This window comes from Anguilla anguilla, chromosome 1, assembly GCF_013347855.1.
Source record: "Anguilla anguilla isolate fAngAng1 chromosome 1, fAngAng1.pri, whole genome shotgun sequence".
NCBI lineage: Eukaryota > Metazoa > Chordata > Actinopteri > Anguilliformes > Anguillidae > Anguilla > Anguilla anguilla.
Window position 1 is genome coordinate 37211407 of NC_049201.1, and position 24434 is coordinate 37235840.

Genomic DNA, 24434 nt, shown 5'->3' on the forward strand with positions numbered 1-24434 from the left:
CACTGCACATGCATTTTACTTTGTGCATGTTTTGCCATAGGTGAAATGCACATTGGAGGACAGGAGCATTTCTACTGGAGACACACTGCACTCTGGCTATTCCTAAGGGAGAGGATGGGGAGATGGAGCTCTTTGTATCCACACAGTCCATTGCTAAGACGCAGGTAATGTCCTTTTGGTCAGTAGACCCCAGTTGTTCAATCACTGATAGTAACTGCATAGTTATCTAAATCTTGTTATAAGGATCACATCAAATGTTGGTTGAAATAAGTTGCTGAAACAAGTTTCTTGCCTCTTACATATCTGTGTTGTACTGAGAGACCAATGTAGTTATTTCTTAAACTATACATTCATTTTCTACATATTGCTGTTTTGTGGAGTGTAAAACAGATTGCACTTACGTACTCAGCGTGTCTATGGGGTTTTCCATTATTGTTAGCATTAAGCTAAATGGTAGTTGAACGGAAATTCTTGGGCAGTTCACAGAAGTGTGCCTCAGACCCCCAAAGAAAACAGACTGTTTACTGTGCTGACAGGTGTGACAGCGACAGTACTCAATGCTGATCCAGTAGGATATATTTGCAACTATGTGAACCTTAGCTTCTCCATATACAATGTAATCATGTTTTGTATTGTTTGAAAGTCGATGTTATGGGGAACAAGTTGGTGTCTTTGGTGGGGCGCAGACTAAAGCATCTTGATCTTGATATTCTAAGTCGTCAAGTAGTCAAGTCAAGTATAACTTTATTTGTCCCCAGAGGGGCAATTGGTTGTGCAGCAGTGAAAACAGTACAAGGCAATTAAATACAACATATAATAAAAGTAAAAACATAAAGTACAAGTAAAAACATAAATACAGTAAAAAAAAACATAGAATACAATAGAAACACAACTAAAATGTATAATATTTATCAAGCGTGGTTGGGGTGGTCAAGCGTGGGTGGCCACCAGCAGGTGAGGCTGTATGGTGTTAAAAGCTGATGAGAAGTCCACGAACAACAGTCTGGCATGGTTCTTACTACCCTGTAAGTGCTAATAGATGAAGTTGAGCAGAGTTATAGTTGCATCCTGGACCCCCCTGTTGGTTCGATATGCAAACTGTAACAGGTCGAGATGATGCTCTGTCCTATCCAGAAGTTCCTTTTTAATCAACTTTTCAAATGATTTCATAACTAGTGAGGTCAAGGCTACAGGCCTTCTGTCTTACACCAGAAAATGATGTCAGCTAGGTCTATCAGCAAACATATGGCTTAGCTATGCCTAGAAGTCCTCAATAATAATAGTATTATCCAAAAAATTACGAGAAATTGTTAACAACGTTCCGTTTGTGCAGCGTATTTTACTGCTACCACAGAGTGAATACGTAAGTATAACAAATCTTCGATTATGCTAACCAATGAAACGCTATTCCAAAAGCAAATTAGACATGTTATAGATGGTTAGAAAGCTTATACTCTCACCTACTGAATAAATGGATTGTCAATCAAGCCAGACTGTACTAAAAAGGGTGACAGCGACATAAACAACACGTGTGGTATTACGCACAGCTATTTTGGAAGGTACCCAGGCAAATGTGCCCCTCTAGAGCCGTTTGTCCATTCTGGGCTACTGTAGAAACATGGTGATGCAACATGGCGGCCACCGTGAAGACCCACTCCCTATGTAGATATAAAGGGCTCATTCTAAGGTAACGAAAACACAACAATTCTTATTTTCATGGGATTATACACTAATTAAACATACTTGAATATTATATTCCATTTCTGCCATGTCCCATTCCGCTAGATGCCACTAAATTCTACACACTGCACCTTTAAAGGGATGCTGACAAATTATCAGTACATGTGATGGAAGAGTGCGCTGCTGAATGCAGTGCATGGCTACAATTCAATCTAATGGGAATCCTTTTAACCAGACATGCCATAAGACCTAGTATTGCTTTTTTATGTGTACCCCCCCCCCCCCCCCCCCCCCCCGAATAAGTTCACTATTAAAAGGTAAGATTTTTATATTGAAATTGTGCAAATTCCCAAAATTCCCGAGCTTAACTTCCCTTCCAAAATTTCCGGAAATTTACCGGACATTTACTGGAAATATTCTGACCCTTTGCAACCCTTGGCAAGACACATGTTTGTAAAAGTTCCTGAGAGTTTTGTCCAGCGAACAGTGGTTGAAGTCGCCCAGAATTAAATTAGGAGCATTGGGGGACAGCAACTGTAGTTTCTGCACAGTCTGTAGGATCAGTTCAGAGAAGTGGCGTAGCCAGAAATGAAATTGCAGGTGGGCCTTGAACAAAAGTGGGTGGGCCACACAATTAATTCCATAAAATAGCTCAATAGCATTTACCATACATTACAAGCACAAAAGTGTTCTGCTATTTGATGGCCTGCTGTGTTACACTGCTGTTGTCTATCTATTTAGTTTTGCCTACTATGTGAATGGTTTCTCGCCAGGTTTATTTGCAGTAATACTGATTTGTCATTACTATTAGACTTAAAGGATTGTGTTAAACAACTAAAATTAACAGGTAACGTAAACTAATCATGTCCTCAAACATATCGGCTTGAGAAAGTCTCATAAAAAAGCTGCTGAAAATGAATGAAAATTTTAGTTAGAAATATAAAAGTACTATTTTGCTATTTCATAGGCTATATCCACAATATTTCTGACAAAGCCTCTGTATAGCGAGATGTGTGCGGATCTTCCGGTTGGAAACAGAAGTGTCGTTGTTCATTATTTTTAACGAAGCGATGAAAGTTAGATAGCTAGGTAGCTAGCTTGTTTAACCTCTTTGCGCAAAGCACCTAGTGAGTCGGCACGCCGGTGTGCCGAGGTTACTGAACGCAGACATTCAGTGCTACTGCAACCAAAGTATGAGTTAAAAACAGAAACGCGCTGTTTTAGTTTCATTAGCAGACGATACACGACAATTATGCCGAATACGGAGATTCACAGCGCCATCATTGTCGCTCTGGTCGTTCATTTAACTCCCTGCAGTCTCATCTACAACTACACCCCCCACCCATGACATAATGGACAATATTTTCTATCTTGGCATTCATAAAAATATTCTTTCACCACTAAAAAATCGTATTCCATCATAGAACAAGATAAACCCGACAATAGCCCTAAGATATGCTAATACAGCAGTGAAAACGCTGCTCACATAACGAAATAAATGAGAAAAAGTTTTAAAAAATGATTCCATGTCATTCTACAGTCAATATCTGGGACTAAATATTGAATAAATATACAACCTTACGATTGGTTTTACCGTGTAGAGATTCCCTTTTGAGGACTGAGTGGTCATATATTGTCTTGGACAATCCGTTCGTGAAATATACGCGTATTTGTGATGCCTCATACCTTCCAAAATAGCTGTGCGTAATACCACACATTGTTTACGGCGTTGTCGCCCTTTCAGTACAGTCTGGCTTGATTGACAATTCATTTATTCAGTAGGTGAGAGTATAAGCTTTCTAACGATGTCTAACATGTCTAATTTTGCTTTTTAATAGTGTTTTTAGGTCAGCATAACCGAAGATTTTCTTATCATCACATCACTTACGCATTCACTCTGTGGTAGCAGTGAAAGACGCTGCACCTAACGAAACGTGGTCATCAATTTTTTGTAATTTCTTGGAAAATACTATTATTATTGAGGACTAATGGGCATAGCCTAAGCAATATATTTGCTGATAGACCTAGCTGACATTGTTTTCTTGAGCAAAACAGAAGCGGATTGAACTGTATCGTTGATTTACTGTCTCCACTGCTGAACATAGATTTCATCATTGCTATGTAAGTAGGCTATTACTGCTCAAAATACTTAGGTTATATACATTATTTTTGAAATTGAGTGTCTTTAAATAGGTTAGTGGTATTATATATGGATTAATGTGGATATTTCACATTATAATGTAAGAGTTAGTTAGTAGTGTAATAGGTTTTGTGAAGCATGCAACAGTGATGACGTGAGAGCTGGAACATTGCCAAAACGTGGTGGACGGTTTAAAATTGTTTTCATGTTGTCCGATCCCCATACAAGAAAAGCATATGAGAGTACAGTGTTGTCTTTGTATGTTCTAAATTTCTGCCATTTTAAGACCATAGCCATAGCATTTAACATAACGTTTGTTTACCCCAAACCGGACATTCTGCACATATTCCGCGCAAGGCATCATGGGACTTTGGAATATTGTGGATAGGCTACCAAAATTTTTACCAGAATTCCTTACCTGAAAGTTAGTTTTTTTCTTGGATCAGATAAAAGAATGTTTAAAGCCACGATAATCAATCAAAGCTCATTGGCATTTTCATCCCTTTCACTTTCACTTTCACAGTCTTTCGGCTTCATTCCCTAGTACTGTAATCGTGGAATCCGCGCACTGAATTTGGATGAGCTCGATTGAATAGATGTTGAATAGATGAAAATGCTTTCACTTGGCTAAGTAGGGGGAGGGGTATCGTATCAGCAGGGAAATTACGCTTTCAAAGTAACGACGGTGACAAGTCTTTTTTTTTTTTTGCTGTTATCGCTAAAAGACGAGATGCGAGTTGCACACTAGGATGGGCCTAGGCAAGAAGTGGGTGGGCCTAGGCCCAGCTAGGCCCACCCGTAGCTACGCCCCTGGTTTAGAGGCGATGCTTTCATTTGCCTTCGGGTGAATATAGACCACAGTCACAAAAAATCTTCGAAATTTAGTATAACGCAGGGTCATACACTTTTCACCATGATTTTCAATGACTTTTCCATGACTTCTCACAACCTTTAACTGAATTTCCATGACCAAAATAATGACTTTATCTCAGGCGGGACGATTTAAAATTATTTATTGTAACACTAAGTAAAATTAGGTCTGCATCTGAAACTATGGGTGCCTCGTTAAAACAAATAAACACCAGACAGACACACTTAGATACATTCTCTCATATTTTAATTTGAATAGTTTAACATTTTTGTCATGTCTCAACAGGGCTTCGAATTGCGACCATTTTGGGTCGCATATGCTCCAGAAATTTAATCTGTGCGACTCGAAATATAATTGGGAGCATTTTGTGCGAGTGCAAATAATTGTTCTGGTGCAACCTTTTCTTTTTTTCTTTTTTTCAGTCGAACGTCTCTTCCTCTGTACATTCGCTAGTTAGTACACTCAATATGTGCCTTGTGAGCTGACGGTGACCCTTCTAACCAATCGTGAGCTTGACATTCTTACCTTTAATGCTGATTTTAAATTGGTTAATATTAGCCTTCAGTCACTCCCTTTCGCAGCACTCCACTGTCACGCGACACAGAGAGCTAACGCGGTAACTAATGTTACCTGAAGACAAAAGTTTATGTTCGATTTATTAGCGTTATCGAAAGCTGAAAAGTTGAAGCAAACGATTACAGCATTTTTTTTGAAACATTAACGTAGTGTTTTGTGTAGCTACCCAGGTTGAAACAGCTAATTTCTCGATGCAAGTTTACTGGGTGTTGATTTAATTAGTGGTATTAATGTGACTAGAAGCGCTTTGTCGTTTGAATGCATAACACGCAATTCATGAAGAGTCAGACACATTTTAGGCGTGACAATTTAACTGTATACTTGTAAACCGTACTGTTATTTTGTTCATTTTTTATCAATAAAAATCTATTGCATATATTGTGGTGCTCCTTACATTTGGTGGGTGCTCCTAACTTTTTGAAGTTGGGAGCACCAGTGCTACCAAGTAAAAAGTTATTTCAAGCCCTGATATATTATTGAAGCTGCACTTCCCTGGCATATTGTCGGCACAGTAGGGCCTTGCGTTGACTAACGGCTACATTAGCAGAAGCGTGCCTGGGTAACAGACTGGACCTGAGCCAGACCAAATTAACTTCTCACACCACCAAAAATACCGTGAAGGTTACGTGCCAATTTACTTTTATTACTATACTAGTATTTTATGATGGGATTAATTAGTAATTATATTTGATGCAACTTTAGTTATATTTCCATTACTTTTCCAAAACTTTTCAAAAAAAATTTTTTTTTTCCATAACTTTTCCAGGGCCTGGAATTGCATTTTAAATTTCAATGACTTTTCCAGGTTTTTCATGACCGTACGAACCCTGATAAAGGCATACACCTCCTCTGCACAATTTACCGGTGATCGCAGCCTCCCGGTCGGTGCGTAGAGGCACACCAAACCCGTCTATCGCCAGCTCACAGTACAAGTCCTTATCTCCAAGCCACGTTTCTGTCAAGGCCAGAATAGAGGCTTCTTTAAACTTGTGTCGGTAGTGAACATGGGCCTAAAGTTTGTCGGTTTTGTTACGGAGGGACCGGGCATTAGCCAAGATAATAGAGGGCAGGGGAATACACGACAAGGGTTGCCGTCTCGCTCGTTCTCGTACTCCTCCTCTCCTACCCTGCTTCCTTCCTGATATTTGGTGTGTCTGAGGTGTTTCTTACACAGGTAAACTAACTGTATTTCTGTGTTGTTTGATTCCTGATAGCTTGTTTTCCAGGTAGCGAGAAATAGCTGGCGTTGTGTTCTATTTGATGTTGTATGCCAGTGATCATTATGCAGATGACACCCAGTTGTATCTATCAGTTAAACCTGATGAAGTTGTCCAGCTGTCAAAGATCAAAGCCTGTCTTATAGACATAAAGGAATGGATGAGCCAAACTTTTCTCTTGCTAAACTCCGATAAGACTGAGATAATGTTAGTGGGGCCCAAGTCCCTGAGATGCAAACTATCTGACGATATGCTTAGCATTTTTTCTGTCAGTCGTGCTGGAATTTTTTGCACGACTGACAGACGGTCAAATCCCCCCTCCGACTGAAGCAAATCTCTAACTCATTACACTGGCTTTCTGGCTAACTAAAAACGAAACATTTAAACTATTGCTTTTGCCTCTGTAAAATCTTTGTGGGAAATTCATTTATATTTCTGAAATCCAAATAAAATACACCCACACTTTAGACAGTTCTGCTTTTGCCATTTTCATCGAGTTTAACATTAGCTACCTTGCCCACGAGACGACAGACTGAGTGTACAACATTAGTACACATACAGGCACCTCCGAAATTGATCTCTAACATCTGCATTGCGACTTTGGTCAGGTAGGTAACGTCACTGCTCAGATAGACACTGCTGCAAGATAATGATTTCACGCTAGGTATGTCGACTTTCTTTAACTCAAACATGGTTCACATTCACCGCTGCCCCTGTACTGATAACTAGTTTTTAACTAGGCTACCTACTGTAGCTAACCCCACAACCCCTCCTTTCTAAATGAATGTTACCTAGTCCTATACATCCTCTATCGACATACAAACAATTAGTAGGTCTGTCATGTACAATAACCCATTCAAAATCTTACCTCACACAAATTAAACAAGCTGTATACCAAAGCACGGCTACCCAATGATTCCTAAATTGTTTCAAGTGACTTGGCTCTGTGTGTACAAGCATACATTACATTAACATGCCAAACATGTGTGAATAGGTTTGTAAGAGTCACAATTGATTTCTTAGGCCTCAATAAGTCATTTTTATCTGTATGTATGTATTTATCCACCCAGTCATTCGGTTGCATGAATGGTTGTATGTTTCTTGGTATAAATGTCTGTTTGTACATGTGAATGTTACATGCTGCTAGGAGAATGTCCCCGTGGGGATAATGAAGTATTCTAAGTTCAAATTTTATTGTAGCTAAGCATCAGTGTTACTGTAGCTAGTCATTCAGCTAAGCGAGTAGCAAGCTAACGATAGACAACATGCCTGTGTGAATTATAATTTACTTCTGTTAGGACCCAGCTTCTTCCCGTGGAATCAAAGTCAGGACGATGCAGGAACTCACTAAGGCAACAAACACTTTACTGAAGAAAGTAAAGTTTTCTGTAAATCACACTGGCCAGTGGGAAGTTCACTGAAACACAACACAAGTTTGCGGTACAGCGACCCACCCCGCACTGGTCTTCTAGCCAGGTTTAAATACCCTCTGGGGCCTTGACTGGGTACACATGTCCATCCTATCTGCGAGGGCCTACCTCTTTTGTACATAAACAAACTATGCCCTTAATATTTCCTGATACCATATGGCGTCACTACTGGCAGAGAGGAGAAACACTCCAAACCCATCACTACCTAGTGTTTATTGTTTAAACATGGATGGACAAGAAGACCGGTTTCATTAAATGTGGTTGGAGAATGAGCGTCTCTTCACGGGACAGTGGAACGCCACCGCTAAGGATTTGATTTGGTAAACACTGAATAATGGTCTTGTTCTTTGCAATGATAATAATGCTACATTGGCACATGTAAAGAAGGTAGCAAACCAGTGTTTAACTTGCAATGAACAATGAGTTTGGGTTGGAAATTGTGGTTAAAAAGTAGTAGTAGTGCGATATATAAGGAAAAAAAGAAGAGCCACTCTTCCTCAGGTGGCTGAGAATGTCAGTGCAGGATGTGATCAGACTTGTCGGCAAGAACAGTCTGTCGGCAACTACATAGAGAGGGATATTATAGTATGGTTGCAGCGCATAAACCCCTCATTACAAAGACAAATTCACATTTCAGAGTTTGGTGGTGCAAAAACCATAGGCACTGGATGAGTCATCCTTCAGCATCAGGGTTTCCGCCAGTGTATTGCAAGTCCGGCTGGCCGCCGGGCCTAAATTGACCCCCCGCCGGGCCTAAGCATCGGGGATTATTATATATATATTTTTAACGTATTTTTAAGATGTTTTTTAAACTACAGTTACAGTGGGGCAGCTTGGTTGGAAACCTCACCAGCGACATCTGTTGGTTAAAACGTGAACGCACTATAGGAAAACAGCAGGTCTGTTCCTCATTGTGCATAGAGTGACGTTCAACACTTGATGCTTCTAACTATCACAAGCTAACGGTACCTAGCAAGGCACCATTTCTTTAGTAGGCTAACTAACCTCGTTACAAACTGTGTTATCACTTCATCTCGTCGGTAAGTACATTCTTTTTATATTAACTTAAGCAGTGTGTAGGTAACGTTCAATACATTGTAACATTACATGATGTATTAATCGTCATCTAAATAACGACTTCACTTGTTTATTAATAACGTTAGCTTGGTGACATTGATGTGCACGACAACGTGGTCATTTAGCTAACTTATTTGTAAACTGCTCTAAAAACACACAAACTGTAAACAGTAGTTTTGAACATGCACAGGAATGTTGTAATAAAGCACACTAAACAATTGTGACTAAGACTTTTGGTCACTGAACTGTGTTCATCAAGGTCTTGGGTATCAAAAGATGACAAAATATTTTAGCAAATCCAATGAGAAATATAAAATACATTGCTAAAAGTTAGTGTTGTGACTACTATTTTTCAACACCAGGTGAGAATGGGAGGGCAAATGGCCTTTCTGTAATGAATATGCATTGGGTAGGACGACCTGCCAGCTAAGTAGGCTATTCACACCTGGCCGCATGCCTCCTCACCACTAAGACAAAGACTCAGTGAGCCATTTAGAAGACAGAAACAAAGACATCTTTTGATTTTCAGAACATTTATTGAAGCAAACTATACGCATGGAAGATGAGATGGACGGAGTGTAGCACAGTGGGTAAGGAACTGGGCTTGTAACCGAAAGGTTGCAGGTTCGATTCCCGGGTAAGGACACTTCCGTTGTACCCTTGAGCAAGGTACTTAACCGTAATTGCTTCAGTATATATCCAGCTGTATAAATGGATACAATGTAAAAAATGCTATGTAAAAAGTTGTGTAAGTCGCTCTGGATAAGAGCGTCTGCTGAATGCATGTAATGTAATGAGATGAGACTGGTGTACTCTTGCAACGCTTGCGTGGCCTCTTAGCTAGTGGTGAACTAGGCCGTGTTTCCTGATCAGCATCTCTGTAAATATGATAAAAACAAAATTGTTAGGAAATGTGACATCAAATCAAACTTTATTTATATAGCACATTTCCTTCAACAGGTGAAAATTAAATGTGCTTTACAAAAAAGGGGCAAACCACTAACTAATGAAAACAAAACTTAGGAAATGTGACATGGTGACACAACGTGGTCATTTAGCTAACTTAGCTAGCTAGCCAAACAGTCAGTAACACAGATACATAGATATTTTGTTGTTGTTGAAATGTGCCCAGCATTCCAAGGCTGTACATTGTTGTAAGATTTAGTAGCCAATAAGTAGGCAGTGTTGTGCATATCCCGCTCTTACAGCTCGTTTCCAGCCCAAACCACTGCAAAGAGAGCAAACTTTTTTTTTGTCAGTGACATTTCCTTCTGACATCTACGACGGCAATCGCAAACACGACATTTATTTTGCCTTTTTGTATAGCTATTTCCATGGATAAAATCGCATTTATTATTATTATTTATTGGTAAAAACATTTACTTCGTATCCAGGGAGATAGCCAACTACTTGCACGTTACATGACGTTACATGTAGCCATTTCGCAATACCATCGCATTTCAGACTAGAAAATAACCTGTTAATCCAGAGAAATTGCTGAGTCGTCTTAGAATATTTATCGCAACAGAATGTATCAAGGCTGGCAGCCCGGATCAAATTTGTTGTGACAGCTGCCGTCCAAAACAAACACCTAAGAGAGGCCGCCTGCGTGCGTGCCTCCCCAATGCGTTACGTCATTGTTTTGCAATGCACAGCTGTCGTAAAAACGTGCTGGCTTCGATAAGCGGAATCGATAAGCATGGAGGCATACAATTCCAATGAATAGGACAACTTGGAACCGGTTCGAGATTCCCATCCCTATTTAAATGTGCCCAGCATTCCAAGGCTTGTTGTAAGATTCAGTAGCCAATCAGGACTTGAATACAAGTTTTTTGTGGAGTGCAAAAACTTTGATATTATTTATTTTAATTTAATTTAATTTATTTTGTTGTTGTTGAAAACACAGCATTCCAAGTCTGTACATTGTTGTCAGATTCTTTGTAAGACTATGCTATGCTGTAAATAGTTGTTGATTTTTTTTAAATGTGTGTTGAATAAATTACTTATTTATAACAACATTCACATTACATAGTTATATTTTCAAATCTTCAGTCAGCTTTTACCACTGACATAATGTAGGGCCCTATGGAATCTGTGTTATAGCTTTTATAAATTCTCAATTCCACGATTCCATCCGTGATTCTGTTATCACAGAAACTATAGGGCCCTACCTTAATGCTGCCATCAGTCTGTCAGAGGCCCGTGCAGGGCCCCCATCAAAAAAGACACTTGCCACCGGGCCTAACAACTTTTCTGGGGGAAACCCTGAGCATAGTACACAAAGAGAATGGTATAGGCCTGAATGCTTGACCCATACAGTTAGAGGGTATGGTGGTTCTGTTATGGTGGAGGGGGCATTTTCCCGGCATGGTTTGGGTCCACTTGTCCCCTTAGAGGGAAGGGTCACTGCCGATCTATACAAAGCTATTCTGAGTGCTCACCTTTATCCTATAATGAAACATTTGTATCCTGATGGGTGTGGTCTGTTCCTGGATGATAATGCCTCCATCCATAGGACATGAGGGGTCACGGAATGGTTTGATGATTATGAAAATTATGTGAATCATATGCTATGGCCTTCGCAGACACCAAATCTCAACCCATTTGAACACCTATGGGAGATTTTGGACCAACATGTTAAATAGCTGACCACTCATGTTGGGATAATATTTCTATATTCTCACATTGGGCACCACTTATGTAGGCGAAGCGGTATAACTACACAATTAAAAATCAGTCTCATAAAATGAGTTATCTGAGGTGCGTTCATGTTCAGCGAACAAGGCGAAAATGTTTTCTTTGAACAGTTGAATTTGAACGGCTTTTTACGAACATTCCAAATTGTTTGCATTAAACATAAACAGACATGGCGACGAGAGCATCTCACAGTCTCACAGTCGCTTCTGTGATCATCAACGATTTTCTGGATGATCATATTTCGGATGTAGTCCCACTAGTACATAACATGCTGCAACGTGTGTGACAACCAGTTGCGGTTCACACACATTTTCACAGACAACGCCGGGTCTGCACATGATGCACGAGTGTACCGAAACAGCGACATCAAACAACTGCTGGACTCCAACCCTCTCCCTGAAAGATTCCACCTTTTGGGTGATTCGGCGTACCCATTAAATAGCAACATGCTTGTCCCTTATAGGGACAATGGGCACCTCACAGAGCTTCAGAAGCACTTTAACCATGTGCACAGCTCAACCAGGGTCCATACTGAGCGTGCCTTTGGGCTCCTTAACCCTCTGGGGTCTAAGGGTAAAATGAGGCACACTGGTGATTGTGCCATGCTCTGACATTTGTGTAAATTTCATCAACTTTATATACAGTGATTCCAAAGTGTTTCATATCTTTGTTTTCAGCACATACTCAGCTACAATAATATGGCAGCAGTAAGTAGGTCATAATCATGTGTGGATTGTAAACTGCTCTAAAAACACACAAACTGTAAACAGTAGTTTTGAACATGCACAGGAATGTTGTAATAAAGCACACTGAACAATTGTGACTAAGACTTTTGGTCACTGAAATGTGTTCATCAAGGTCTTGGGTATCAAAAGATGACAAAATATTTTAGCAAATCCAATGAGAAATATAAAATACATTGCTAAAAGTTAGTGTTGTGACTACTATTTTTCAACACCAGGTGAGAATGGGAGGGCAAATGGCCTTTCTGTAATGAATATGCATTGGGTAGGACGACCTGCCAGCTAAGTAGGCTATTCACACCTGGCCGCATGCCTCCTCACCACTAAGACAAAGACTCAGTGAGCCATTTAGAAGACAGAAACAAAGACATCTTTTGATTTTCAGAACATTTATTGAAGCAAACTATACGCATGGAAGATGAGATGGACGGAGTGTAGCACAGTGGGTAAGGAACTGGGCTTGTAACCGAAAGGTTGCAGGTTCGATTCCCGGGTAAGGACACTTCCGTTGTACCCTTGAGCAAGGTACTTAACCGTAATTGCTTCAGTATATATCCAGCTGTATAAATGGATACAATGTAAAAAATGCTATGTAAAAAGTTGTGTAAGTCGCTCTGGATAAGAGCGTCTGCTGAATGCATGTAATGTAATGAGATGAGACTGGTGTACTCTTGCAACGCTTGCGTGGCCTCTTAGCTAGTGGTGAACTAGGCCGTGTTTCCTGATCAGCATCTCTGTAAATATGATAAAAACAAAATTGTTAGGAAATGTGACATCAAATCAAACTTTATTTATATAGCACATTTCCTTCAACAGGTGAAAATTAAATGTGCTTTACAAAAAAGGGGCAAACCACTAACTAATGAAAACAAAACTTAGGAAATGTGACATGGTTACATCATATACAAACAAAGAACCAAACAAACATGACCAGACGCAGAGGGGTAGCCTATAATTTTGAGAAGCAATGGTTAGAATCGTTCGTAGTGTGGGAATTTACAAGCGCGCATATTAGTGAATATTCCTACAAACACAGAGAATGTAATACAGCACACATTTACAAATAATGCAAGCTATCAACAAAACAACATTAGCTAAACTAAATAAACATTGCTATTCCAGCTCAACTACACGCAACTCATCAATAACAATGCCTCAATCTGAAGTAGGCTAGGTCTGTTTAGCTAAGTGGTTATTATATTGCTATTTCCCGAATTTACTTACAGTATGCTAATATCGATTGTGCGAGGACATCAGTTTTAGAATCTTAGCCACGCCACAGGCTATTTATTACCAATATGATCGAAAAACATACAGTCTACCTGATACTTCTAACACAACCAGACGCAGAGAGCCTAGCCTATAATTTTGAGATGCAATAGTTCGAATCGTTCGTAGTGTGGGAATTTACAAACGCAAATATTGCTGGATATTCCTACAAACACACAGATACGTTGCAATACAGTAAACATATTTACCAATATGATCATAAGAAATATACTTACGCATGAAGTTGATCCTCAGCTGGATCAGTTCGCTGTTCGAAATGACACCGCTCTTCATCAGTGTCGCCTTCCGGACGGACCATTTTCCAAAAATAAACGAAATGTTCACCTCAAAAGAAGTGAATTAGGCGATACTTTGACATTCTATCCCGCTTTCGCAGACTTGGCATTTCTCACATGGATCTCGCATCGCCCCGCCTTTAGTCTCCTTCTATGGAGAGTAATTATAATGTTGTTAACATGTGAATGCGATTTGGGCGGACTTCCTGCTGAGCGAAATTCACATAGTAATGAGTAAAGTTTAACGAAGCATACATGATCTAATTAATCAAATTTAGAACATTTAAAACAATTCATATTATTTGCCAATGGGCACATTGGAAAGTCGCGATTCTAAGGTTTCTGTCAATGTTTTTGTTGCGTCTGTATGATAACAGCACGTGAAGTTAATCATCCAAATAGAAACGAAAGTTAATTTCATCTTGTCGAGCTCCGCCGGCGGAGCTCTCGACCCCAGAGGGTTAAGTGCAAGTGGAGGAGACTGCACTACCTCGATATGTCCCTATTCGAGAAAATTCCTAGTGTTGTAGCGAGTACCTGTGTACTGCACAATTTTGTGCTTATCAATGAGGGACTCGGCGAAGATGCTGACCCTACAGCAGAGGAGAATGCTGTCCATACAACAGATGACATTGCTGCAGCAGACAACACAAGGGGGGCACAGAGGAGAGCAGCAGACCAGAAGAGGGAAGATATTGCTAGAAATTTATAATTAGACCAAATCTTAAAATTCAAATAATAAAAAAACCTTTAGGTTAAGTAATTTTTTTTTTTAATTTTAGTAGAAGAAAAATATTTAAAAATATCAACCTGAATCTCCATTGTCTTGGTGAACTGCTTTAATAATAAGTTTCTTTCTTTTTGAATTTCAGTGGTCTTCTTTTGCAATCTTATAATTTCATCCAATTTTTCAAGGGTTTTATCAGCATCCTGGGGTCTGCTTCTCTTCTGGGCTCTGCCCCTCAGAGTCTCCACTACACTGGTTGCTGGGTTAATGGTGGGTTCTGACTGTAACAAGCTGAGGGGAGATGCCTGTGGCTGTGGGCATCTAGCAGGGGCTGACTGTAACAAGCTGAGGGGAGATGCCTGTGGCTGTGGGCATCTAGCAGGAGCTGACTGTTACGAGCTGAGGGGAGATGATTGTGGCTGTGGGCATCTAGCAGGAGCTGACTGTAACGAGCTGAGGGGAGATGATTGTGGCTGTAGTGATGACACAACCTCTATGGGTGTCACAGCTGGATCCCCTTCAAACACTTCATCCAGTATTGCGAAGTATTCCCACTTTCGCCATCCTTGGCCCGTCTTAGTGTGTCCATCGACAATGGTTTTATACCTATGTAATTATAAAACAAAGCACATATAAAGAAATGTACCAATAGTTTTGTTTTTTTCTGAAAGAACATCAGTACCACGTGTCATAGTAATATATTGCAAATACAATCATTTGGTAAATGGTTACAATACATAACTTGTCTGACCAACTTAAAGGGGAGGTTCACCGAAATAACATCTTTTTAAAATGATTATCTTATGTTATAAGCAGTTCATAGAACGGATCAATGTTCTTGATTACACAAACTTGCCATATGGAATTCGTACAACTCATTATTTTAAGTTGCATACACGTCATTTTGAGATGATGTTTGCACTATAATTGTCATTATCTGTAGCTAGCTATCTGCTTACCTGTGCCTCAGGTTTCTCCATTTGCCAAGTAACACTGTACCCCTCCAACCTCAGGATCTGGGTCACCATCTCCCAGGCCTGTCTTCGTTTAATGACTGGGCTTTCAAATTTTTCTTTTAGAGAATGCAATGTCTCAATTAGTAGCAATACTGCTGCATGGGGCCAGTTAAATCCACCTGCAACATATAACATAAGGCAACTAACAAAAGTATGTTGACGCTAGTATTTCTCGATGTAATTGTGTCGCCGTGTTAACACACTTCTACGCTTGCGGGTCAGGCACTTTTCACGGTAAGAAGAAAATTTAGGATAGCGCTTCCGATATTGCTTGTGTCGAAAGTGCTGCAACAGAACCACGATAGATTTACCCAGTAGACACAAAATATAAACAAGGCACTGTTCACGGTTGGGGAAAAAAATTATGAAAAGTTTGTCAAGTGACAGTCTAACGTTAGTTAACGTTAGCTAGCGATATCAATAGTTATTGTAACATTGATGCTTTAAGTTGGGTAACATTATCTTAACTTAGCTAACCTTAGCTAGTTAATGATAGGTACGTCGTTAGATACTGTATAGATAAGTTAGCTAACGTTAACTTACTGAGAGCATTTGAAATGGCCGCACTCACTCGCTCTTGAAAAGGGTCTTGTTGCTGAGTGGTTTCGTTGCCTCCTACAGAAAAAGGCATTAAAGTTAGTTTTACAGTCTATTCGTTAGTTACATTAAATAGCTAGCTAGCAAACAATAATAACAATTATACGTAATAACATACGTGTCCCTTCGTCTGTGGACGAAAGAGGGAAGGGTAAACGATGGGTTTGCCACGTATGTGTGGGGTACAGTGTAACCAGCATGGCTGAATATCTTAGCTCAGCTACGAAGGAGTATTGCTCCCGGTAGTGCCGAAGAGGGAAGCGTAACTTCAGCTCTTAAGGAATACATGTAACCAAGCCAGTTATTCTCCAACTACAGACTATACAATGAGTGTGTTGTCGTTAGGGTTGGGAAGTTAGTCGGGGAGAGAGAGAGACAGAGAGGGAAAGACCACGTGGGTGGTTGTGTTCTATCAGTTATATCTCCAGCGCGAATGATTTTAAAAGACAAAATGGAAACAATATCACATTAAACCCAGTATAGACTAAGCTAAACTGCTATTGTCTGGAAAGTTTGCTCAGTCTTACTGTCCATTCACACAGGTAGCGGCCTCCAGTGGTTGCTGTGGGGTCCTGGAGAGAACAGTCTTGGCGATGTGAAATTGTGGAGGTTTCCAGATGTGAGCTGAGCCCTTGGTCCCTAGCAGCAGCAATGTTGTTGTCCCCCCCCCCCCCCTCCCGGTTGGTCATCAACAAGGTTCTTCTTCCAGTAGCTCGTTGTGGTTAGTTGGCGTAGCGCCGGGCGTGCATTGGCTTCAACGCGGGATGGATTAGGCTAAGTCGCTGCAGGCAAGCTAAATCGGCAGAGCCTGGTTACTGCGTACAGTGATGTCATCTTCACATATCAAGCATCAAGTGATGCCTCTGCTGTATATTCAGCCAATCTGCATTTATTCTACACTCATTTCCTATCATGTATTCTGGAAATGCATGGTTGTGATTGATACATCTTGAATTTCATCATAAACAATCAAGCCAAAATTCCATAATGCATAAAGGCTGAATCAGAAGGCAGTAAAGGCCAAATGAAATTTGACATGATGGTTTCTAAGCCAATAAGCACATTGGAAAAGTGCTTGTCCGATTCATACAATAGGTCTCAAGAGAATGCTAAGTGCTGAACTACATAAAGGTCAGAGTCGTCACACTGGAAGACTGAAGCTATTCTGTTTGGGTGCAAATTTAAACTTAATAGCTCCCCAGGATTCAGAAAAGGGTTCAGTGAACTATCTAGGCTTTATGCTTGGTAATAATTACAGGTGAAAGAACTTCACAATGCATAAAACAAGATTGTTATGATTTGATTGAATTTTCCTGCTCTTACTCTTACTGTATTTTTCACAGTTAAAAACCCTGCAATCAAATTATGTTACGCATGGTACATTGGTTAATGTTTGGGAGGGTCCCTGCATATTTGAAGAAATATTTTTGTTGAGTACATAATAGACGTTTGTACTCCACTGTTGTTTCTGTTAGAAGCATTAAAAGGAATCTTCTTATATTCTGCTGCTTCCTTGTCACACCTAGTACATAAATATGGAAGCATAATTGTCAAAATTCAAATAAACTCCTCAAAAAAAGTTTGGAAATTTGTGTTTGGTCGATCATATCTCTATTGTCACTGTATTATTAGCATTGTATGTTGTATCATTGGAAAGCCTGTTCATTTCCCTTTACAATGATGTCTCATTTGTAAGGATCATGCATTTGTGGGATGAGCAGCACAGCTGATTATGTGGGTGGGGTCCCAAGTGAAATGTGCCATTTTTCTTTTTTTGAGGAGTTTAGAAATGCAAATATATTCAATTTTGTATCCATTTAATGTGTGCACAAACCCTGACATAATTCTAATGAAAATGTAAAATCCCAGTTTGTTCATTAAAGTTAATGTATGCACTTAATCTGACTATTTGAAAATTTAAATGCATTGCACATTTTATTTTTCTTGCCCTCTACGACACAACCCTGTCATAATTTAGATTAAAATGAAAAACTGCATTTTACATTTTTTATTGTAATCGCATGATCCATGACAAAAAGGAAATAATAATTCAGTTCACCTTTTATCATTTTATTGTCAAGTTTTTGTGGAACAAGAGTGATATAAATCAAATCACATGTCCCCCCTCCCCAGTTTGGCATCTCATGGCCAAACTCTGATAAAGCCTGACATCTGACAGTGGTCACTATGCATTTAAAAGAAAATAAGCCATACAGTCATAGGTTACTTTAGAAAATAATATTTGACCTACCTTAACTTAATTGTAACTTTAACGCAACCAGTTTGAACATTATTTTTAAGTAATTAAAGCCATGCAGTTCCGTTTATTTTAAAGTTTCTGTTAACTGAAGCCAGTTTTATTATCACTGTCGAGTGCCATATTTTGTTGAGGGCAGTGGGCCTATTTATAATCCACTTTGGTTTTAGTGCAATGTAAAGTTTGTGGCTAGCAATAGCGACCCACTGAATGTGGATAAATATTGTAGCCCAAAACTTGGTAACTGGCCAGCGCATTAACTATCATTCCAAGATATTCCTTTCTTGGCCATTGCTTCTCCACATGCCTCACCGGTTCATCATCTTGGTAATCTTGACTTTAATCTAGGCTTTAAGCAACATACAAATGAAAACAAACTGACATCTACACGTTTTAAAATATATCTATTTTTATTTAATTATACACAATGCAAAACAATCCATGTCTTTGGTAGGCTAGGCTGTAGGTCCCATCCCGACTGCTGTCTCAGGCTTTCATGGCTGTTTCCTTATGATAACCACATGAACAGGATTGTGCATAAAATTTGCAAACAGGCAGCATTCATCATCTCATACACTAGGGATATGGACAAAAACAATGCACATGTGTCATGAATCTGTAAACACCTCACAGCTAGACCAATGAGGGTTTGTAGCTGGAGGGGAAGGCACCGCATGTTTTCCCTTGGCTGGTGTGATTCAAAACCGGAGATGTTAGTTATTTTTCCTCTGTTCGTAAGAAGAGGGCACAATTATACTTAAGAATGCACTGGTTCCGTCGCCGGAAGACTTAAGACTGGCCTGAAACGGACCAGTAGCATTCTGGTTACTCTCCGTTCGCAAACGGGGCTATGCTGTCATCAGAGATATATCTGATCTGTCGCCGGACTGTCAATATTCCAATGGGAGCATCAGAATATTCACAAATGCGCGGAACAACACATCAAATATATCCATGACCACAGCAAGAAAGCGTAACAGTTACTAGGTTTTACCCTCGTGTTAATCTGACTCCATATTAAATGATAATTTAAAATTTGGGTTTAACTATACGTGGAACTTGGGAGTGGTTACACTCAACTCTATCTTGTGCCATCATTCCTCAATATATGCTCCCGGGTTTAGCACTATTGTTAAATCTCAGTTCGGTGAAGAATCCAGAGGGTAGGAGGCTGACCACCATAATACATGCCTTCCTTACATGGATAGTGCATCGATAGTTATGAGCCCAGGACGGTGCGTATCTATCGGGCTCCTTAATTTGACAAGAACCGGCGTACAACGTCCATGGGTCCTCTTAAGCCAAAAACACCAGAACCAATACCACCAATCCCGTTAGCAGGCAGATCGTGGTCGCCTATCTAACTTGAAAACCCCACTAAAGATGGTTGCTGTACTAGACCCCTGATCAGTAGGTCCTAGTCATAATTGTCCCCCTGAGTATTTAAGCGGAATTTCGGCTAAAAAGAAGATAAAATGGATTAGAGTCATGAAGACCACGCAAGTTAAAAATAAGAAGAATTTATTGAACAGGCAGGTAGGTCATTAACTTCAAATTCACAATCAATTATAAGGTTTAAAAGCATAAATACAGAGTAAAAAGTTCTTACCCAGCCTGTTTAGCTACACACAGAACACAGAGTATGTGCAACGTGGGGAAGTCGTTTACGATCTTCCTTGTCCAGCTACACACAAAACACAGAGTCTGTGTAGTGTGGGAAGTCGATTATGATCTTCCTTGTGCATCTACACACACAACACAGCGTCTGTGTAGTGTGGAAAGTCGATTACGATCTTCCTTGATTACTTTGTCTCCCTTCCTTTTAAGCCAAATCCCGCGTTTGGTCTAGGCGGCATTGCCATAAATTAACCTGGCCGAGTCAAATCTGGAATTCCGGCCCCCACCATTTGGAGGCGGTTGTTAAAACAATTAGTGGGGAAATTGGGGAAAGGAGATGATTACCAGAGAGGACATTCCATTGTGGTAGTTTTTCCCCGAGTTTCTAAAACTAAGTTTTTTCAAATTCTATTTGGTATGAAACATATTTCATTCAATTGCTTGATTATTTTGAATACGTCCATACCAAACATGTCAAGTGGATGTAATATTATGGTGCAGTTGTCATGAAAATACCCTTTTGTTTAACCATTTTACATGCAATCCATGTTATTATTACATAAGGCATAATATAATAATACAATGAAAACATGTGCTTGGTTTGTACGGTTTTCTGGGGTTTGTAAATAGGATAAACAGATGGTTTAAAGTCCAGATCCAGAAAATAAATAAAAAGTGTAATGGTAGAGGGGCCCACATAAGGGCACTGTGGTACTGTTAAGCGCAGTTGCCCCACCATCTTGCCAGAGCCCGGGTGATCTTAATGACCCCAACACACACCCCCACAACCATAGACAAAGAGACCAGTTCCCCTTATCTTAGTTGTGTCCAGATGGCAACATTCCAGAGGCCCAATGGCCTGCTCATCCCGAGGAAGTCCAAGTAACTTATTGTTTTAGCACACGGCTCTGGGTTCTTTGAAGTCCAGTGATGAGTCTCAGCCTGAAGGTTCATTCAAATGCCAGCCTTTTCTGGGTCCCAGTTTGACTTCCCTCTTACAAATCCCAAATTGGTTTTTCTTTTTTGAGAAACAAAAGTAAGAATAATTTAAGAAAAGTTTTGTGAATGAGGCCCATTGATTCTAAATATCAAGACTACCATTTTAAATTCAAACTGTATAAAGCAAATTGTATAACCTATATAAAACACAAGATACTTGTGCCCTAATGATAAGGATAAGCGCTCAATGAAGAAACCCAATCCCATTGCCAAAGGAAAGTCTAACATGCCTATAAATACTTATACTATGGAACTACACACTACGAATGTATTACATGGCCCATAGCAGCCCCCAAACAGCACTGCCAACTTCAACAGACCCGTGCCCGTTGATGCGAGCTCCAGGTATTGACAATGCCGATGCTACATACCCTGCCACATGAACCCTAATGGCCATCACACCAAACATGTAGATAGATAGGCAGTGAGAGCCAGCATATCACCAGGGTTATCAAGTGGGCACCTCCCTTCACTGGTGTTTCGTCAATTTAAAATATATTTTAAAATATATTTTATTTGATTTAATGTCATAATTATGTTTAAAATGAGAATTATCAATTAAATCGCCAAATTCATTGATAGGTCAGTCAGTCTACAGTGCACTGGTGGAATCAACCAACAAGTCAAAACAAGCTCTATACCAGGTTTTAAGATTAAATGAATTCAATACGAAGCAGTCAATTATATTAATGAATTGAAATCATACATCCTTTATTGAATGCAGGCTCACTACTTCTAAATTACAAAACAGAAGACATACAACAAAACATTAAACAATTGATTATGAAATACCAGAAAAGAGAGAGAGGGACTGATTAGCCAGATCTTGCCAAAGTATCACCTACTTCCCGTATAAGCACCACAGGATTAAAGGAAACCAGCTACAAACACACAACCAAGGAACCACCACCAAAATAAAAATAGGAAAACTCTTCTTCTTCAAGGTTCCGAAACCAAACTCAACTTTTTCCTCTGGCCATCTTAAATACCTTACCCAGCATGGCTTGAGGATGTTTGCCCTGATTGGGTGATGCCGAGTTAAGGTTTAGGAGAGAAGAGAAGGGAGGTCAGACTAATTTATGACAAAAAGTAATGTGAAATGTTAGGCATGTAGGCATGCAGGGTCTCCAACCCCTGATATGGTGTCCTGTGTCATCTGGTTTGTATCTTCTGAGGAAGTGAGACCCATAGATTGTCTGCCTAAATTAGGGTATCAGTGGATATTAAATTGCCACAATCTCATTTTCTTTGATGCTTGTAATGGGGAGGCCAGGCCACATTCTTATTCACTGTTTCCCTCTCTAAGCCCAAAATCTAAACACTACATATCCTACAAGACCTATTTGTGGAATTTTTATTTTTCCATTTAAAATTTTTTTTTTATCATCCCAGAAAATTATGCAATCCGCAATCAAATAACTAGTGGACAGTCTCCTCTTGCTTCACCCCTCCCATCCCTGTTTATTCTGTTTTTGCAAGAAGGGGATCTAGAGAATCGTGCATGCCTTGCTGAGTTGCCATGTTCGCTTGTATTACGTGACTTTGGGCTTGCCCCCCCCAAGTTGCTAGAAAAAAATTATATTGGTCAAGGAAACTAGCTAGCTTTTTAGTTTACTTTAGCTATTAATTTAGCTGATTTACCTATTAATATAGCTTGGGGGTTGGAGTTTTTACTAGGTGTTACGATGTGAAATTAAGAAAAATATTGAAAACTGTAAATAAGACTCCATTAGACGATACGCGACAACTATACCGAATACGGAGTTTCACCACCATTTTCGCACTGGTTGTGCATTTACCAAGCACCCCCTCGCTGCAGTCTCATCTGTAACTACACCCACCACGCATGACACACTGGACAATAGTGTTGATCTGGGCATACATGAAAACATTCTTTTGCCACTAAAAATTCATATTCCGTCGTCGCAACAAGATGAAGCCAACAATAGCTAAAGGTATACCAGTACAGCTGTAAAAAATGCTGCTCATTGAACACTGAAATAAACAAGATAAATTTCTCAATTGATTGCATACATCTTTCGAAGCTCCTGAACACATCATCAGTGATAGAACCTGGGTTCATTGGGTGTTTCAGGTCTTTCAACATCAGACACCCTCTTCCAGGCGACCCAGCTATGATCAGACCATGACTTGTGTTCAGGTGGCATTTGCTCCTCCCCATGGACCTCCTCTCCTGATCCAGAGCCATCTTGAGACCTTCTCCGCTGCCTCTGTGATGTTCCTGATGGCTCTTCTCCTCCCCATTCCAGTGATGCCCAGTACACTCAAGGCTTTGTAGAGTAACTGCCCCGCAAAACTTCTACAGCCAACCTCGATAGGCATACACTTAGCCCTCCAGCCCTTCTTACGGCAGTTGATGACACGGTCTTCGTACTTGGTCCTTTCCTCTCATGGGCCTCCACCAGGCGGTCCTCCCACGGCACTGTTAGCTCCGAAAGGATGATGTTTTTGTTCGCTTTTGACACCAGGAGGATGTCTGGCCTTAGGGTGGTTGTGGCAATGTGCCGTGGAAACTTCAGCTGTTTTTCTAGGTCCACCAAAAGCTGCCAATCTTGCGCAGTTGACAGGATTTCTACAGGCTTCTTAGTTCCTGTGGGCAGCCGCTCTCTGGCCTTCACGAAGGTGATTGCCTGGGTGGTTGGGCGTGCTCGTCTGCAGCTGCTGATTCCCATGCTGATGGCTTCCGCAATAGGTTTCAGCAGCTGGTCGTGGCGCCAGGTGTACCGGCCCTGCCCTAGAGCTTTTGGACAGCAGCTCAAGATGTGCTCCAAGGTCCCTCTGCCTGGGCATTGCGGGCAGTCCGGAGACTCCACTTTGCCCCAGCTAAAGAAGTTTGATGGGCTGGGCAGGACATCATACACCGCCTGAATCAGGAACTTGATGTGCTGCGGTTCTGCCTGCTAGAGATCTGTGCATGTGACTTTCCAGTCCACGGCATGCTCCCACCTTGTCCAGGCCCCCTGCTGTCTCATGCCTACAGCTCTGCTGGACCTCTCGTCCTCCACCGCTGCCCTCACTTCCTCCTGGACCAGCCTGCACCTCTCCTTCCCCTTGGCCTTGTCATACTGGGGAGTTCAGAATGTTCCCAGGCTAGCCCTTCCCTGGGTCACTGCTCCCACCAGGACACCATGGTGAAGCCGCGACTCTGCCTGCAGCACAGCCTCATCCGCTCTCCATTTCCTCCCGGTCTTGACCACCACCCCT

The 24434-nt window shown here is 40.5% G+C and overlaps 1 protein-coding gene across 1 annotated transcript in view; it reads left to right on the plus strand.

Moving 5' to 3' along the window:
- Nucleotides 1-24434, plus strand: part of LOC118223068 (xanthine dehydrogenase/oxidase-like) — a 333979-nt gene that overhangs the window by 236477 nt on the left and 73068 nt on the right. Inside the window, 2 exon segments of the mRNA XM_035409186.1 lie at nt 41-73; nt 76-164. Of these exon segments, the coding sequence (XP_035265077.1) occupies nt 41-73; nt 76-164 (122 nt within the window).